At 39.5% G+C, this 20050-nt stretch overlaps 1 protein-coding gene across 1 annotated transcript; it reads right to left on the bottom strand.

Annotated features, from left to right (window-relative positions):
- Nucleotides 1–6601: 6601 nt before the first annotated feature.
- On the bottom strand, nt 6602–7310 carry LOC123594408 (NADH dehydrogenase [ubiquinone] 1 beta subcomplex subunit 5, mitochondrial-like). Its single transcript, XM_045471176.1, is given in 4 exon segments — nt 6602–6617; nt 6711–6832; nt 6834–7022; nt 7173–7310. Coding segments are annotated over 4 exon segments (465 nt in total).
- Nucleotides 7311–20050: the final 12740 nt, after the last annotated feature.

Raw genomic sequence — 20050 nt, 5'->3', positions numbered from 1 at the left:
GTTAGGCAAGTACCACACCTTGCTGCCATGATGTGCTCTATCACTGAGGTCACTGAGGTGAGTGAAAAACAGGCCCGTCCTTTTAACCATATGTGGAATTTAAGAACTAGAACAGGTGAACATAGGGAAAGGGCAAAAAAAGAGAAGGAAGCAAACCGTCAGAGACACTTAACTGTAGATAACAAACCAAGGGTTGCTGGAGGGGAGGTAGGCCAGGGATGGACTAAATGGATGATTGGGTATTAAGGAGGTCACTTGTTGTGTTGAGCACTGAATGTTATATGTAAGTGATGAATCACTAAATTCTACTCCTGAAACCAATATTACGTTATATGTTAACTAAGTAGAATTTAAATAGAATTTTGAAAAAGAAAAATAAAACAGAGCTGTCTTATTGCATCATTAATTGTAATAGACAAGATATGGAAGCAACCCAAGTGTCTATCAATAGGCAAATGGATAAAGAATATGTGATACACACACACACACACACACACACACACACACACACACCACAGTGGAATATTACCCAGCCATAAAAAGAATGAAATCTTGCCACTCACAATAACATGGATGGACTTAGAGGGCATTATGCTCAGTAAAACAATCAGACAAACAGGCAAATACCATATGATTTCACTTATATTTGGAATCTAATAAACAAAACAAATGAACAAACAAAACATAACAGAAACAAGCTCATAAATACAGAGAACAAACGTGGTTGCCAGATGGTAGGAGATGGGGGGGGATGGGTGAAATAGATGGAGGGGATTAAGAGATACAAAACGGAAGTTATAAGATAAATAAGTCGTGGGGATGAAAAGTACACCACAGACAATATAGTCAATAATATTTTAATAACTTTGTATGGTGACAAAGAGTGTCTACGCTAATAGTAGTGAGCGTTTTGCAATGTATATAATTGTTGAAACACACTTTGTACACCTAAAACTAATATAATATTCTGTGTCACCTGCACTTCAATAAAAAAAAGCAAACAAAAAGTAAACAAATAAGCAGCCCTGTCTGCCCAGGGTGGGGAACTGGATTAGGGTCTGCTCAGAAGCATGATGTTGAGCATTGCTTATAAGCTTCTGATTCACCCAAGAAACTAGGGATCCTTCTGTCTACAAGATTTTAAAAACAAGGTGTATAAGAGAAATATATGCTTCCTTCATAAGGATATCTATATTTTCATTAGGAGAAACAGTGAGAAATACCTTTTCACTATGCCTGCCTTAGCCCTGAAGCTCAGCCAGCCCCTACTGCTGCGTCTCAACTTTTAAAGGGCCCTTGAAGTCCCACTACATGCCATATACTCTGAGTAGGTTTTCTCATTTTTGCCTTGGGACACTTGTGTGGCAAAAGTATCCTGAGTCCCATTTCACAGATGGCAAAGCTCATGCTCACAAAACCAAATTCACCTCTCCAGTTAAATGGCAGGATGGGAATGAGGTTCCATCCTTCACCCTCTCTTGAGGACACAGAGCAGGCTTGCTTTTAGAAGATGGGTTTCTAAGCCTTGATAAATGAGCATTTCACACTCCCCTGATATTGTGGCACCGTGGGTATTCATCCAAAAGCCCCTTTTAACAATGATGGTAATAATGCACATGTATGTTCATGTACATGTACATTCTTCATTCTTCATTTCATAAACACTCATTATATTCAATTTTATAGGAGAACCAAGTAGATTTCAAAATTGAATTGATTCTGTGTGTATGTGTGTGTGTGTGTTTCCTCTGGCTCAACCACCCCATCTCAAGTGTAGCTCTAGATTCAGTTCATACAAGGGGTGGATTCTGAACTCAGATTTAGATATCCCAGAAAATGATGGACACCAAGGAATTACTGCCATGAAGTGAAAAATTCCCCAAAACTCTGGCTGAAACCATTCAACCAAGATCACAAATTCCATCTTTCCTTCTTCCTTGATGAGCCTGCTGGTCTGTGCCTCAGAGCTGCAATTCTGGCTCTGGCTATCAAGTGGCATCCATCTCCATTTTCTTTTTCAAATAAACCAAGCAAAGAATAAGAAAAGTCTTGGAATCATTTGTTTTACTAAGATTATGTTTGGAAAATTCATATGTCTATTAAAGCAGTTCCATTTGCTGTTGGCCCCAAACCTATATCGCATTTAGTGATGTATTTTTTTCCCTCTTCAGTGCAGGTTGACCATGTCCACACTGTAGCATGTCCCTCCCAGAGACAAATTTTCGCCCTCCACCACCCCACACCCATACAGGCTTCCCAGTCTCAGTCCAGTGCCCCATTCTCTCTCAGGCACCTCCTACCTGTCCTGTTCTGCCCTGCCCTAAGCCCACCTGCCCTACCTCCTACTACCATGGTGCAACACTATCGCCTGTGTATCATTCTAAGAATGTCCTGTATATAGATATAATCTATACATATATCTACACCTATACCTATACCTATATCTATCTATCTACCTATCTAACCCATCAGTTCTATCAGACAGAATTTAAATTATTTAAATAATTGTATACAATTGGTTCACATGCTAGATCTTAAGGGAAGGTGTTTTTGTTTGTTTGGTTGGTTCGTTGGTTTTTGGTTTTTGCTCCTTGAATAAACAAACCTCTTGTAGAGAAATTGATGGTGGAAGTATGTTGGTGCCACCTCGTGACAGGAGCCTGAGCTGCAGTTTGAGCATGGCTGAGCAGGAAGGTGGGAGGGAGGGGCTGTGGTGAAAACCCACCAGACAGCTTTCAGGACATCTGAGTAGAAAGGGGGCATTCCCAAGGGTACAGGGACATTCTCAAGGGTGCCTGTGTGAGGTGTCCAGACAGAAAGTGCAGCCTCTTTCCATGCTGAATAAAAGCTCTAGGCTACTGGAACAACAAGATCACTTTGATTTTATGCTTTGAGACCTCTGGATAAATAGGTATATGCCTATATAAGCAAAAAATGGATCTGTGTCCTTTATGATCATTGTAACCTGTTTTAGCACACTTTTTTACCATCTTTCTATGTAAACACATTTCAATGACAATATTTTCAATTACTTTACAACAAAATTTCACTTATTTTTTAAATAAAGACCAGTTGTGGCATCATATGAATGGCCCAACATTTATTTCTCCAATACTAGTGATGTAAATATAGTTTTTTTACCACATTTTCTATTACAAACAATAGTATGCTAACATTCTCTCTTCTTAAAGTTTATTTATTTATTTTGAGAGAGAGAGAGAGAGAGAACGAGTGGGGGAGGGGCAGAAAGGGAGGGGGGCAGAAAATCCAAAGCGGGCTGGGTGCTGACAGCAGAGAGCCCAGTGTGGGGCTGTAACTCATGGACTGCAAGATCATAACCTGAGCTGAAGTCGGATCCTTAACTGGCTGAGCCACCCAGGCAGCCCTCTCTTGTCTTACTTTTAAATCCAGTACAGTTAACATGCAGTGTTCTATTAGTTTCAGGTGTACAATATACTGATTCAACAATTCTATACATTACTTAGTGCCTATCATGATAAGTCTTCTCTTAATCCCCTTCACCTACATCACCCACCTCCTCTCTGGTACTATCAGTTCTCTGTAGTTAAAGAGTCTGTTTCATAGTGTTTTGTGGTCTCTCTCTCTCTCTTTTCCTTTGCTCATTTGTTTTGTTTCTCAAATTCCACATAGGAGTGAAATCGTATGGTACCTGTCTTTGTCTGACTGACTTATTTCGCTTGGCATTATACTCTCTAGCTCCATCCATGTTGCTACAAATGACAAGATTTTTTTTTTTATGGCTGAGCGATATTCCATTGTACATATATACTACTTTTTATCCATGAATCAATCGATGGAACTTGGGCTGCCTCCATAATTTGTCTATGGTAAATAATACCACAATAAACAGAGAGGTGCATGTACCTTCTCGAATTGGTGTTTTTGTATTCTTTGGGTAAATACCCAGCAGTGAAATTACTGGATCGTAGAGTAGTTACATTTTAACTTCTTGAGGAAGCTCCATACTGTTTTCCAGAGTGACTGAGCCAGCTTGCAGTCCCATCAACAGTGCAAGGGGGGTTCCCTTTTCTGCAAATCCTCTCCAACATTTGTAGTTTCTTGTGTTTTTGATTGGGGTCATTCTGACAGGTGTGAGGTGATATCTCACTGTGGTTTTGAGTTGCATTTCCCTGATGATGAGTGATGTTGAGCATCTTTTCATGTGTCTTTTGGCCATCTGGATGTCTTCTTTGGAGAAATGTCTGTTCATGTCTTCTGCCCATTTTTTAATTGGATGATTTGTCTTTCGGGTGTTGATTTGTATGCATTCTTCATAAATTTTGGATGCTAAGCCCTTTTATTATTTAATTCACTTTTAAAATTTACATCCAAGTTAGTTAGCACACAGTGCATCAATGATTTCAGGAGTAGATACCTTAATGACCCTTACCCATTTAGCTCATAACCCCTCTCACAACCCCTCCAGTAACCCTCTGTTTGTTCTCCATACTTAAGAGTCTCTTATGTTTTGTCCCCCTCCCTGTTTTTATGTTGTTTTTCCCTCCCTTCCGTTATATCCATCTGTCTTGTATCTTAAATTCCTCATATGTGTGAAGTCATATGATATTTGTCTTTCTCTGACTAATTTTGCTTAGCATAATACCCTCTAGTTCCATCCACGTAGTTGCAAATGACAAGATTTCATTCTTTTTGATTGCCGAGTAATACTCCATTGTGTGTGTGTGTGTGTGTGTGTGTGTGTGTGTGTGTGTGTATCCCTGATGATGAGTCATGTTGTGCATTTTTTCATGTGTCGGTTGTGGATGCTAAGACTTTATCAGATATATCGTTTGGAAATATCTTCTCCCATTGAGTGGTTTGCCCTTTAGTTTCGATTTTTTCCTTTGCTGCGTAGAAACTTGTTGTTTCAATGTAGTCCCAATAGTTTATTTTTGCTTGTGTTTCTCTTGCCTCAAGAGTCATATCCAAAAAAGAAAAAAAGGAGTTGTTACAGTCGGTGTCAGAGAAATTACTGCCTGTGCTCCTTTCTAAGATGTTTTATATTTTCAGGTCTCACATTTAGTTCCTTAATCTATTTTAAGTTCATTTTTGTGTGTGGTGTAGGATTGTGGTCCGGTTTTATTCTTTTGCATGTACCTGCCCAGCTTTCCCAACATCATTTGTTGAAGAGACTGTCTATTTCCCACTGGATATTCTTGCCTCCTTTGTCAAAGGTCAATTGACCAAATAGTCATGGGCTTATTTCTGGGATCTCTATTCTGTGCCACTGATCTGTGTGTCCATTTTTGTGCCAGTGCCATACTGTTTTGAGTACTATAGCTTTGTGATATAAGTTGAAGTCTGGAATTTTGATACCTCCAGCTTTGTTTTCCTTTTCAATATTGCTTTGGCTGTTCGGTGTCTCTTATGGTTCCATACAAATTTCAGGATTGCTTGTTCGAGTTCTGTGAAAAATGCTGTTGGTATTTTTTGACAGCGATTCCATTAAATCTGTAGACTGTTCAGGATAGCATGGACATTTTAACAGTGTTTGTTCTTCCTATCCATGAGCATGGGATGTCTTTCCATTTGTGCCGTCTTCAATTTCTCTCATCAATGTTTTATAGTTTTCAGAGTACAGGTCTTTTATATCCTTGGTTACGTTTATTCCTAGGCATTTTATTATTTTTGATGCCATTGTAAATGGGATTGTTTTCTTAATTTCTCTTTCTGCTGCTTCATTATTAGTGTGTAGACATGCAACAGCTTTCTGTACGTTGATTTTGTATCCTGAGACCTTACTGAATTCATTTATCATTACTAGTAGTTTTTGGGATAGAGTCTTTAGGGTTTTCTATATATGGTATCATGTTATTCTGCCAATAGTGAACGTTTTACTTCTTTTGTACCAATTTGGATGCCTTGTATTCCTTTTTCTTGTCTGATGGCTGCGCCTAGGACTTCTGGTACTATGTTGAATAAAAGTGGTGAGAGTGGACATCCTTGTCTTGTTGCTGACACTAGGAGGGGAAAGCTTTCAGTTTTTCCACATTGAGTATGATGTTCACTGTGGGATTTTCGTATATGGCTTTTATTATGTTGAGGTATGTTTCCTCTGAACCAACTTTGTTGAAGGTTTTTACCATAAATGGATCTTATAATTTGTAAATGCTTTCTCTGCATCTTTCTAAATGATGACATGGTTCTTTTATTGTCACTGAAAAATTGTTTATTCAGGGGTTAATGGTTTATATAGTTAGTTCAATATTTATGTAATTTAAAATTATGAATTACCTGTGAGTAATCTAGATATCTACAATACAGACATTTGTGTAAACTACTATATTTCTTGGTATTTAACATAATTGGACTTCTCTAACTTCCAATTATGAGTCAAATAAAACATTAAACTTTCAAAGTTACACCTTTGGGAGTTCACAAATTCCTAGTTGTTCAAGTTTCTATATTTACCTATATACCTTCTTATAGGAGGAAGCCAAAACCCACAAATAAAAAGTTTTAATCTGCCCTTCACAATGGGTACCAAATCATCATAATGTACACTTTAAATATCTTACAATATTGTCCACTATGCCCCAATACAATAAAGCTGAAAAAAATGAAATCCCACACTAAAACCTTAATCTGAACCAATGCTGAGTAATAGAGCAATAGAAGGCCTTTTATTCATCGCATGAGCAAAAATATAGAATATATTTTTAATTAATTTTCCCCTAAAGAGAATATACTTTGTATTTAGATAAATAAGAGATTCGATGTTGGGAGTTGCTTTTGGAGAATGATCAATCAGCGCCTTATCAATGGAAGGATACTGATACAAGGGACCATCGCCTCTGGGATGCATTAACTAACCTTGGTACTTCCAGTTACTTTAACCATAAATCAGACTTTTCAGCTTCAATTTGAAGAATAGCCATTGTCTTTTCATAATTCTTTTCAGGGCCATCGAAGAAAGTTCTGGAAATCCATCTTGATATAGGATGCTTGAAACATTCCCAGTGTTCCAGGATTTGGCCTTCTGGAATTTCTGCTAACTCAAGCTTCACCAATGAATATATTCACCAGAGTTATGCCAATTGCTACTGGAATCCCACTCAACAAAAATGTAGAATTTCATTAAACTCAAATATAACACCTGTCATAGAATCCAGAAGGTTTGGTGATAAACAGTCTTTTCTCATTGTTTCCACTGTGTCGCACTGAGCTGCAGTCTTCAGAAAGCCATGGGTGAGGAAGCCCCTGAATCCAAGCTGAGTGCCGAGACAGTGGCCAGAGAGAGGGGACACTGCAGTGACAGAAACCCACTGTAATGAACTCATGACCACCATGGCTACTGCAAGCAATTCTGATCATATGGTTCTTATCCTTTCTTTTATTAAAGTGGTAAATCACTTTGGTTGATTTGTAAATATTGAACCACTCTTGTATCCTATGACTAAACCCCCTTGATTGTGGTGAATTATTTTTTAAGTGTATTGTTGGATTTGGTTTGATAATATTTTCTTGAGGATTTTCACACCTATGTTCATCAAAGTGATTGGCCTGTACTTCTCTCTCTCTCTCTCTCTCTCTCTGTCTCTCTCTCTCTCTCTGTCTCTCTGTAATGTCTTTATCTGGCTTTAGTATCAGGCTACTACTGGCCTCCTAGAATGAATTTGGAAGATTTCCTTCCTCTTGTATTCCTTTTTTGGAATAGTTTGAGAAGATTAGGTATTAACCCTTCTTTAAATGTTTGGTAGAATTCACCTGTGAAGTCATCTGGTCCTGGACTTTTGTTTCTTGGGATATTTTTGTTTAGTTTTGTTTTGTTTCATTACTGATTCTGTTTCATTGCTGTTAGTTGTTCTGTTCAAATTTTCTGTTTCTTCCCGATTCAGTTTTGGGAGGTTACATGTTTCTAGGTATTTATCCATCTCTTCCAGTTTGCCCAGTTTGTTGGGATATAATTTTTCATACTATTCTCTTATAATCCTTTGCATCTCTGTGATGTCAGTTGTTATTTATCTTCTTTCATTTGTGATTTTATTCATTTGACTCCTCTCTCTTTTTATGATGAGTCTGGCTAATGATTGATCACTTCTGTTGATTTTCCAAAGAACCAACTCCCAGGTTCATTGATCTGTTCTTTTGTTTTGTTTTGTTTTGTTTTGTTTTGTTTCTATTTCATTTATCTCTTCTCTAATCTTTATTATTTCCTTCCTTCTATTGGTTTTGGATTTTTTTTGTTCTTTTTCTAGTTCCTGGAGGTGTAAGGTTAGATTGTTTACTTTTAGATTTTTCTTGCTTCTTCAGGTAGGACTGCATTGCTGTAAACTTCCTCCTTAGGACAGCTTTTGCTGCATCCCAAAGGTTTTGGATTTCTGTGTTTTCTTCTTCTTTTATCTCCATGTATTTTTTTTTTAATTCCTCGTTTATTTATTTGTTAGCCCATTCATTGTTTAGTAGCATGTTATTTAACTTCCATGTATTTGTGCCAGTTCCAGGTTTTTCTCTTGTGGTTCATTTCCTGTTTCACAGCATTGTGGTCAGAAAAGGTGCATGGTGGTATGACTTTGATCCTTTTGAATTTGTTGAGACTGTCTTGTGGCCTAATATGTGATATATTTTGGAGAATGTTCCATGTGCACTCGGACAAAAATGTGTATTCTGCTATTTCTGGATGGAATGTTCTGAATGTATGTGTTAAATCCGTCTGGTCCAAAGTGTCATTCAAAGACATTGCTTTCTTGTTGATTTTCTGTTTAGGAGATCCACCCATTGATGTCAGTGGGCTGTTCAAGCCCCCTACTATTATCGTATTATTATGAATTGCCTTCTTTATGTTTGTTACGAACGGCTTTATGTATTTGGATGCTCTCATGTCAGGTGCATAAATATTTACAATTGTTATATCTTCTTGTTGCATTGTCCCCTTTATGATTACATAATGTGCTTCTTCGTCCCCTCTTACAGTTCTTGTTTAAAATCTATTTTGCCCAATATAAGTATTGCTACCTTGGCTTTCTTTTCATATCTACTTGCATGATAAATGTTTCTCCATCACTTCATTTTCAATCTGCATGTGTCTTTAGGTCTGTAGTGAGTCTCTTGCAAGCAACATATAAATGCGTCTTGCTTTTTCACATTTCTGTCACCCTATGTCTTTTGATCAGAGCGGTTAGTCCATTTACATTAAAATTAGAGATAGGTAGGTAATCATTGCCATTCTGTTACCCAATTTATGGTGGTTTTTGTGGTTTTTCTCTGTTCCTTACTTTTCTTGCTCTCTTTCTTCACAGTTAGTTGGCTTTTTTATTGATAAACTTGGATTCCTTTCTCTTTAGTTTTTGCTTATCTGTTACTGTTTTTTTTTTTTTCTTTTACCGTTCAGCTTGTATATAATATCTTGTGCAAATAGTTGATGGTTGCTTAAGTTTGAACTCATTCTTTACTCCTCTCCCCTCACCCCACGTTTTAGGTGTATGCTGCCATACTTTACATCCGTGTGTTTTGAGAGACCCTTTGACTGTTTTTTATAGATGTACTTATTTTCACTGCTTTGATGCTTCCTACATTTCTTATTTCTGCTTATGGTATTTCCTTTCCACTCAAAGAATCCCCTTTAACATTTCTTGTAGGGATGGTTTAGTGATCATGGATTCCTTTAGCTTTTGTTTGTCTGGGAAACTCTTTATCTGTCCTTATATTCTGAGTGATAGCCTTCCTGGATAGAATATTCTTGGCTGCAGATTTTTTAGTTTCGCCACTTTGAATATATCATGCCACTCCCTTCTGGCCTCCAAAGCTTCTGTTGAAAAATCCACTGATAGCTTTATGGGGTTTACCTTGTATGGAATTTTCTTTCCTCTTGCTGCTTTTAAAATTATCTCATTACCACTGCTTTTTACCATTTTAAGTATTATGTGTTGGTGTTGACCACTTTAGGTTGATTTTTTGGGGGGCCGTCTGTGCCTCCTGGATCTGGATTTCTCTTTCCTTCCCTAGATTTGGGATTTTTTTTTCAGCTATTATTTTTTCAAATTAATTTTCTGACCCCTTTTCTCTCTCTTTTCCTTCTGGAGCCCCTATAATGTGAACGTTATTACGCCTGATGGTGTCACTGAGGTCCCAAAGTCTGTTTTCATTTTGTGTTTTGTTTCCTCTCAACTGTCCAGCTTGGTTGCTTTCCATTACCCTGCCCCCCAGGTTGCTGATACGATCTGCTTCATCTAGTCTACTATTCTTTGTATCTGGTGCATTTTTAATTTCAGTTATTGGGTTCTGCATCCCTGATTGTTTCTTTTTTATGATTTGTATCTCTTTGTTCAGGGTCTCACTGAGGTCCTCCAAACTTTTCTCGCATCTCATCGTATCTTTATGACCATTACTTTCAATTCTCTGTCAGACATACTACGCAATCCCCATTTCACTTAGGTCTCTTGCTGTGATTTTGTCTTGTTCCTCCATTTGGGACATATTCCTCTGTCTCCTCATTTTGTCTAACTCTCTGCACCTGTTTCTATGTGTTAGGAAAGTTAACCACATCCCCTGCTCTTAAAACTAGTGGCCTTATGAAGAAGCAACCCTGTAGTGCCTGCAGTGCAGTGTCCCCTATTTACCAGAATTTAGCGCTTCAGGGTTTCTCGTATGTTTGTTGTGTGCACCCTGCTCTTGTGGTTGAGCTGCTTTTTCCTTCAGTTCAGCCATCCACAATGGCGCTCTTTGCCTGTGGTGGGCAGGGTTTGGTCCCTGTGTTGCTGGTGGGCCAGTCTGGGGCCACCTTGGGCTTGATTTGAGTCAGACCAGGCATCTCCCAGGGATACACTAGCACTGAACTACAGGGCACTTTCCCTGTTTTGTCCCCTGAGAAGCCTTCCTTGATGGGCAAGGCCTGCAGTCAGACCCCCTGTCTGCCCACAGCCCACTGCTGGGACCACAGTCTGATTGTTGTGTGTGGTTATGTTTCTCTCTCCCCAGGGCAAAAGTCACTTTGGGGTGGCACTGGCCCTTCTTGGGGCTGCTTGCAAACTTCCAGGCTTGTGGCACTGCTTTACATAAGCTCCATCCAAGAGAGGATTGGAGGGGGTGGATCCATGGAAGCGTGGGGGGGCTGGGGAGGGGAATGGACTTGCAGTGTTAGCAAGGTTTGCATGGGTCTGCTGTGGGAGAAGACCTGGAGCCAAGGCCCGATTGGAGGGGGCATGTCCACAGTGAAAAACGAGGGCTGGGTGTCCTGTCAGCAAGTTAAGTAGGGAATGTCAGCACCTCACTGGTTCCTTGTTTGTTCCCCCAGGCGGCTGTGTGTTCATGCTGCGGTGGGGGGGAAGGAAACTGGCTCCCACCAGCTCCTTTGTTTGTGGGCAAATCCCCCACACATCCTTGCCCTTTCAACACAGGCTCCGAGATCAGTAAATAAATCTCCCTCCCATGTCCCCATGTGATTTTCAAACTGCCCCTTCTATGCTGTGTCTCCACAGGGCTGTTTGTTGTCCTGTCTCTTTAAGGGTGGGGACTCAGTTCCCCCTCACCATGCTGGGTTTAAGTCCCACTGGTTGTACAAACTGGTGAAATTTGGCCCTTCTGGTTTTTGCAGCCAATGTGATGAGAATTTGTCTTTCCTGTGCGGGCTACATGGTGTGAGAGTCTATTTCTCTCCCCTCTCCACACCTGGGCAGCCCTCTCTCCTGAGGGCCGTCTCGTGGGTCCACTTAGTACCCCACTGCATCTTCACCCTTCCTACTTTCTTTCATCAGCTTCTTCTCTATATTTAGCTGTGGAGAGTTTCTTCTGCAAGTCTTTGGGTTGTCTTATGGGCTATTTACACTGATATGAATGTTATCTGGTAGTATCAATGAGCCAAGGTGAGCTTAGAGTTTTCTGACTCCACCATCTTCCCGGGGAGTCTCTTAACATTCTTCTTCATAGGCATTCAGATGTTTTAGTAAGCATTTCTCTTAATAAGTTCTTGAAAGTGTTTTTTTCAAAACCATGAAAACTGCATTTTATATGAACACAACTTTGAAAGAAACTATTTTATATTTCTAACAACGCTGTATGATAGTGCCTGTTTCCCCACACATTACAAATGTGAATCATTGCTAATCTGATAGGCAACAAATCGTCCCTCCTGGTTGTTTTCATTACAACTCATGTTTGCTCCCTTCATAGGATTGTACCTTTTCAATGGGACATAATCAATTGTCACAGCCCTATGTTATTTGGAATTCAGAGTGTTTCTCATATTCCCAATTATCAACACTTCGTGGATGGCACCTGACTGTGCTGAAGAGCACAGTTCATGTGGCTTTTGCACTGGTGAGCTAAATGTGTTCTCTTTGAGCACAGAACACTGTCTTGGGAGAGGTCTAGTTCATGAGAAAAACTGGTAGGGAATTATCAAGATGGCAATCCTTAGAACCAAATCCTACTTCCATCCTTAACTATGCCCTTAAGTTAAATTTCTATCAGGGAAATTGTTGGTGTGAAGGATGTACACCTCTGTAGCCTTTTGAGAAGTCCCACCATACCGACATCCAGAAATATAGTTCCTGAATAGTCCCCTCAAAGAGGAGCCTCATGAGAAAGGCCACAGAGCAGTGGAGAAAGTAGTAATGTTAAGGTCATGTCACACAGGCCAGGCCCTGGACTCTATTCTTGGATTCCTCATGCTTTTTTGTAATCTCTTCATCCTCCTGTACCCTCCTGTAGCCTCCGACTGCCTCCCCTGGGACCTCTCCCTGTTCCCAGGTAACCACTAAACTTCTGTCACCATTAATTTCTCTTAAAAAAAAAAAAAACCTTTCTGTCAATAAAACTGTACAGAATGCACTTTTGTTTTCTTGCTTCTTTCATTCAACTTAACTATGTGTCAAGCTATCCATTTGTTGCATGGTTGGATAGTTCCTTAGTATTGTTAAATAACATTCCACTATATGTATATATGACGATTTGTTTTAGCCATTCACCTGGTGATGGACATGTGGATTGTTTTCAGCTTGAAGCTCTTTTCAGTAAAACGGTTGTGAATATTTGTATACAAATCTTTACATGGACAAGATTTCTTCTGTAGGGTAAATACATAAGGGTTCAATGGCTGGATCATATGGTAGATGTTAGATGAACAATGTAAGAAACTACCAAACTAGTCCTAGAGATTTTGTATCATCTTTAATTCCCACCAGCAGTCTATGAGGGTTCCATCCTCCACAATGCTTAGTATGGTCAGTATTGTTAATGTTGGCCATTCTCACAGGGGTGTAGTGATATTTCACTGTAGTTTTAATTTACATTTCCTTATTAACTAACGATGTTTATCATCTTTTCATGACCCTATTTGTCACTTGTATAATCTCTTGGATGAAGTGTTTGTTTAATTGTTTGCTCATTTATTTATTGGCATGTCTATTACTGACTTAACACGCCAGGGATTTTCCATATTTTGGATTCAGGTCTATATTTTCTATATTTTGGATACAGGTCCTTTATCAGATAAATGACTTGCAAATATTTTTCTCCCAGTCAGTGGCTTGCTTTTCATTCTCTCAGCAGTGTCTTTGGAAGAGTAGACTTTTTTTTTCTTTTCATTTTGAGGTGGTCTAATTTATCAATTCGTTTATTTGTGGATTGTGTTTTGGGTGTGGTATCTAATAAATCTTCACCTAAGCCAAGGTCAGAAGGATTTTCTTCCATGTTTTCCTCTCCTGTGTTTTCTCCTATGTTTTTATAGCTTTAGGTTTTATATTGAGGTCTATGGTCCATTCTCATTAGACTTCCATATGGGGTGATTATATGGATCGCCGTTTCTATTTGTTTTTATAGTCTAGGTCGTTTTGCTATCCATACGTGAATTTTAAATTCAGCTGTTGATTTCCAATAATAATGATAATAATTAATAATAATAATAATAATGATAAGGCCCACTAAGATTATGATTTGGATTGTATTGAATCCATAGATGAGTGTGGGGATTTCCCATCCTAACAATTTTTGTCTTAACAATAGTGAGTTTTCCAACCCAAAGATATGGAAAAATGTCCCAGAGACAGACTTTAGATCTACTACAGAAAAATAAATCACTAGAATAAAGTTGTTATGGTACTTTCCACTTGATAGGTGTGATTAGAATTGAGTTTGTTGAATTGTGGATTTTTTCTTCATTACCCTTCTGTAAATCCACTTCAGTGAATTCCTGGAAACTTGAATAGTAAAAGAGAAAGTGGGACAAAGCATGCATGTATTGGGGTCTGTATGCATGTTTGTAATTATGTATGTTTGCATGCATGTACGCTTAAAGCGGTAAAACCGCGAGGAGTATTTATTTTGAGAAATAGGTGGTGTTAATTGCTTCACATCGTGTCTGTGCTATACAGATCTTAGTAATATTAGGAACGAAAAGAGAGTGGTGGTGGCTTGTTGTTTTTCCAGCATTCTTGGGTGAGCATGGCTTCCATGGTGACTGTGCCTGCTGTGGGATTTGGCGCAGACTGAGCTTCCATCCAGGGCTCTTGCCTGAATCACTTGTTACTATGATAGTTGGTCAAGTGTTGTTTTTCTAATTCTGTCATTCCTTCTGGATATAGTTGGCATCTGACTATATGGTAGACCTTCCCTTCTGCTCTAAGGTTTATTTAGTTATGTGTTCATTCGAGTATTTATTTATGTCAGAATGACCCATAGATTCTTATTTGTCCCAGAGTGTTAGCATTTGTTACTCTATTTATTTTGATTCTGGAATTGTCCCAGAATTGGGCAGTGTTAGCTCTTCAAGTTGGCCTCTGCATCCATTCGACACCTCCCTAGATTTCTTTGAATATGTACTTTGTTCTCTGGGCCTATTTCTCCATGCGTAGAAAGGAAGTAGTGATGCCACCTCAGCAGACTACTTTGAGGACTTGAATTGACAAAGTCTGAAAATAACAACCCACTATGTGTGGCATCTAGAAAGCCCTCAGCAAATATGATTAGTTGCCCATTCCAGCTTTGTCTCCTTCATTCTGTCAGTGTGATGCCTCTGACATGAACATCATAGCATGACTTCCTAGAGAAAATACTTGGATATGGAGCTGCAAGCAGAGATGAGCCCACATTTCCATGATGTGAGAACTTCAGTGCCACTGCTGTGTGCAGGAAGAGGCTGTGGAATGGAGCTGACAAGGAGGCACAGAGTCATTGCACAGCTTCCAGTGACCTGAGTGGAGATAGGCAAGCACGTCCTCACCCCTTTCCTCTGCCTTTCACGCATTATCCTTTCCTCTCCCCTTCCTCTCTATTCTATGTGCTGTCTGATCTCCTGACTCTCCCTTCTAGTGGGACATCAGAGAAAGTGTGTGAACTCTGAGCCCCAGAAACAGGAGGTGATAGAGAAGGAAAAGGTGTGATGTCCAGTGTCCTAGACAATTTTCTGGAGCAAGGGTGAAGAGATCAGGGTCCCATCATTGGTGCACTTTAGTTAAATCACTATCCCTCCACTAGCCTCATCTATACGATGGGATAACAATACCCAATCCAACCACTCAGGAATATTGCAGACTTTAAGTGTGATCCCATGTGGAAAAGAAATCTTTGGTCATAGGTAGGAAGGAAAGACCAGTGCCCTCTGAGTAATCATATTAGCAGACACTCAGACACCCCCCTGATATCACAGAAGTCTGCATGGTAGACATCACATTAATGCTATACAAATTTCAGCTGTTTAGGTCAGGATTTCTCCAAGTGTGGTTCTCAGAGCACTTCTTTAATAAATAGGGAGTGCTTGTTAAATTTCCAAATTCCCGGGGCCACCCTAGGTCTCCTGAATCAAAACCAGAGAGGTGGCATGGGAAGTCTCTACATTTTGAGTGATATCTACAGCTGTTTCTGGCACCCATCCAAGTTTAAAAAGCACTGCTGAGGATTTGCAATAAACACTCATTTAAAAATTTGAATTCCCTGATGTTTAATCTCCTTGTCAACTTCTCCTGCCATTCAGTTCTAAATATCTGTGTCTTCTCCAGTGTGTCCCATAGGAATCAATCCCTTCTTGTAAGTAATATTTATTCAGTGATTCATATGTGAGGCACTGAACCAGAATAGGGGACACAGCACAGAGAACAAGATAAAAAGGGTCCCAGGAGCTTTCATTCTAGTTTTGGAAGACTGGAAATAAGCAGAAAAATCAATAAGTGGGAGAATTCTATATGGGGATTTGTGCTTTAAGAAACATGAACACATGAATCGAGTAGAAAATGACTGGTCAGGGACGACTATAAATGGGACTGTCAGTGAAGCTCTTTCTCAGGAAGTACATTTGAATTGAATCCTGAACAAGAAAAAAAAAACAGGCTTGGGCAGGCCTTTTTGTGTATGCATGAGCAAAGTGTGTGAGTACCAGTTTTCTAGGAGCAGACACAAATAGACACATGAAAAACTTCAATGGGCTGGAGCTTGTCAGACACAATACAGATGAAGATAGGAGATGAAGTCAAATAGGAAGACAAGAGCCAGTGACTGTAAGAAGAAATGAAGTATTCACATTCACGCAATTTATAAGTGGCAGAACTAGGATTTAGACCTAGTCTACCTTCAGAGCCCACATTCCTAACCAGTACACTTAGCAAGACGAAAAAGACATGTGTTGAACTATGTCAACCCATGGTGGTTGATGTTAAGCTGGGGTCTCTTGGTACTCTAAAAAGCAAACAAACAAACAAATAAATAAATAAACAAAACCAACTCTCTGAGGTGGCTCACAGGGCCCGTTTGGGTGGATACTATATTTGGGAAGCATTTTTCCATGTGCTAGGTGGTAATTATTTAATAAAACAGAAAGGTAACAATCATAAAAACAGAAAAGCTAATAATCATCACAGTCACTACACATTAGACAACTTGGCTATTAAGATAATTCTTTGGACACCCATGGCTAATTTTTTGCCCCCTGTTATTAACTCAGAGTGCCAATTTCCAGATGGGGATCGCATTTCTCTATGTCTGAGACCTTGCTTGTTGGCAGGCAGGGCTGGTCTGATCCTCTTTGGCAAATGAGGTCAGATGGAGTGTCATCTAGAGGTAGTAGGTTAGGTCTGCCACTGTGGCCAGGTATGTCTCCTGTCATGCACTCAGTTGCCTGTCCATCAGACAGCATTAACTTTGTTCCTATGTTTAGTAAGTCACTTTGCAAGGATTCAAAGGATACATATTTGAGATTACCCTGCAGGTAATATAAGTAGACACTGTATCAGTCATCATTCCCCAGCGAAATAGAACCCATAGGATGTGTTGTACATGTGTAGAGATAGATAGATGATAGATAGATAGATAGATAGATGATAGGTAGATAGATAGATAGGTAGATAGATAGATATAGGTAGACATAGGTTTGAAGGAATTGGTTCACACGGTTATGGAGGCTGAAGGCCATCTGCTACCTAGTTCACCCTTGCTTGGGGGAGGTGAATCTTTTGTTCTATTCAGGCCTTCGACTGATTGGTTGAGGCCTACTCACATAATGATTTATGCAAAGTCACCAATTTACATGTTATTCCCATTCAAAAACACTGACAGAAACATCCACAATAATGTTTGACCAAATACCTGGATAGTATGGTCAAGGCAAGCTGACACATAAAATTAACCATCATAGATGTTCTAAGTACCTTGAAATAAAAGGAAACAAAGTACTTGTTTTCCTCTCTTTCTCCAACCATCTAGAATAAACAGTTTCCAGCTGTATGACACAACTACTAGCAAAACAACCAGGTAAGGAGCTAGGCTACCTCCACCCATGAAGATCCCTTTTTCAGAAAGCCCTGGGTAAACCTAGATAACTGAGCCCTTGAGTGACACCACTTTTCCCTTCCTATGTCTTAATTCCTGCTGTCATGATTTAAATTAGCCAATAAAGAGTGAACACACAAAACCCTAGACACGCCAGTCTTCAACGCTAATAAAGGCAAATCCCAGGTCCCTGCTCACTTCCCCCTCCCTTTACCTCGCCCCCCACAACAACACGCTGTGTAGCCCTCAGGTGTTCCATGTGTCCTCCTGGATGTGTGAGTAATAGATTTCGTTCCTCAAAGTTCCCTGATGGCTTTTTGCTGAAGCACATCCTGCAATAATAATGCAATCATAATAAACCACAAGGAAGAACCACAAGGGCCAGTCCAGCCACAACATTGGCCCCTGTGGGGGAAATGTCTGTGGGGTCTTCCTAGGAGCAATATGGGTGTAGATGAGTGCATCAGTCATTCCTAGCCACTATCAATAGGCTGGCCCTTGTGATATTGATAGTGACGCTATCACTATCATTAGGCTGGGACTAACACAACAGTAGAGTATTGCATTGTGTGGCTCTTTCACAACCTATATGCTTGTTAGGGGGATTTGGGTATTTTCCATATTTGACTTATTATCATAATGAGGCTCTGAACATTCTTGTACATGTCTTTCAGGTGGACATTTATTTTCTTTCTCTTGGGCATGCCTCAAAGGGTGGCATTGCCAAGTCATAGAGTGTGTTCACATTGAGCTCAGAAGATACTACCAAGCAGTTTTTCAAAATGTTTGTTCTAATCTGCATGCCCACCAGCAGTGTGTGAGAGTTGCACTGCTCCACATCCTCACCAACGCTTGGTATTTTCCATCTTTTTCATTTTTGTTGTTTTGGTGGTATCCCATTGCGGTGTTAATTTTAATTTATCTGTTTTAATTTCTCTTGAACTTAACTCTCTCTGAAGTTTTTAGTCTCTTTTACTCTAAAGAAATTCCACCCTCTTTTTTTTCTAACCTCCCGATTTATTTACTTAAGAAACTGGATCTTTTTCCTGTGGAGTTTGCATTCTGGGTTTTTGCCAATTGTATCCTTATTGTGTTTATTATGCTCCTATGGCTTTCTTCTTTCCTTTAAATCAGTAATTAGATTTAGAGCCTTGCTTAGATTTGGATCTTTTGGCAAGAGTACCTCAGATGTGGTGATGGACTTCCCATAGCCTTACACCAGGAGCCTAGTAGTGTCTGGTGGTATCTCCTCCTGCGATGATGAGATCGATCACTGGGCTCAACTGTTGTCAGCCTGATCCAGCCAGTATAAAATCTTCCACCTGCTTTTCACCTCATGTTTTTCACCGTTTCTAATGATTATGGCCTAGAACTGCATTTCAGTAAGGTTACAAAAGCACGATGTACTAATTCTTTGATTTCTTCTGCGTGTTATTAGTTGACATCCTTTTATAAAAGAAACTTCCCCTCATCAACTGTTAGGTTAAGCTTAAGTATAGGAAGCACAGGAGGGTAAGGCGAATGCTTAGTTCTTTTGCAATATTTCCACAATCTAAAACGATGAGTTATTTTCCTAGGATCCTCAAAGGTAAGCAATGAGTTGGCTTTTTTTTTTCTTTTTTTTTTTTTTTTCAGATTCTTATCATGAGTTCAGGGATGTTTCTGTATCTGATGTGCTTTAGTATCTTTGGCCGGTGGGAGCCCCTTCAAATTGGCTTCTTACTCTTTTTGACATGCTTTCTGGCATGAGTTCAGTCCAGACTCACCTGGTACAACCCCAACTTAGACCAGGAATCAGTCATTTAGTGGGAAATGTGCTTAAAGGATTCCGTCTGGGGACTAGAATTGCTCTTTGCTACTGGGTTTCTCATTGTTTCTTGCCTTTTCCAGGGCATGGACCCTGTGAATCTATGTTATATTTTTTAGAGAATATACATCATCAACTTACATCTTGGGCTGTCCCCCTGTCCCTTTATAGGCAAGCATTTTTTATCATCTTTTGTTTTAACCATACAGGTTTTTTTTTTAATATAAGGAAATACATTATGTGTTTTAATTTTCTATACCTTTCATAGGTAAAAGTTGTTATATTCTACACCAGTGCTGTGCAGTAGAAATTTCCACAGAGAGAAATATTCTGTATCTGCACTGTCCAACACAGTGGCAACTAGCTACCTGAATGTTTTATTTGGGAATTAAACATTTAGCACCCAAAATGTCGCAACTGAGACTGAGTAACTGATTTTGAAATTCCGTGTACTTTAATTTAATTTAATGTAAATACTTGTTCGTGACTGGTGGCTACCATACTGGACAGTAGCAGCTCTGCACACTT

The sequence above is a fragment of the Leopardus geoffroyi genome, chromosome X, assembly GCF_018350155.1.
Source record: "Leopardus geoffroyi isolate Oge1 chromosome X, O.geoffroyi_Oge1_pat1.0, whole genome shotgun sequence".
NCBI lineage: Eukaryota > Metazoa > Chordata > Mammalia > Carnivora > Felidae > Leopardus > Leopardus geoffroyi.
Note: the sequence above shows the minus strand (reverse complement) of the source record. Positions and strands in the feature narration are given on the sequence as shown.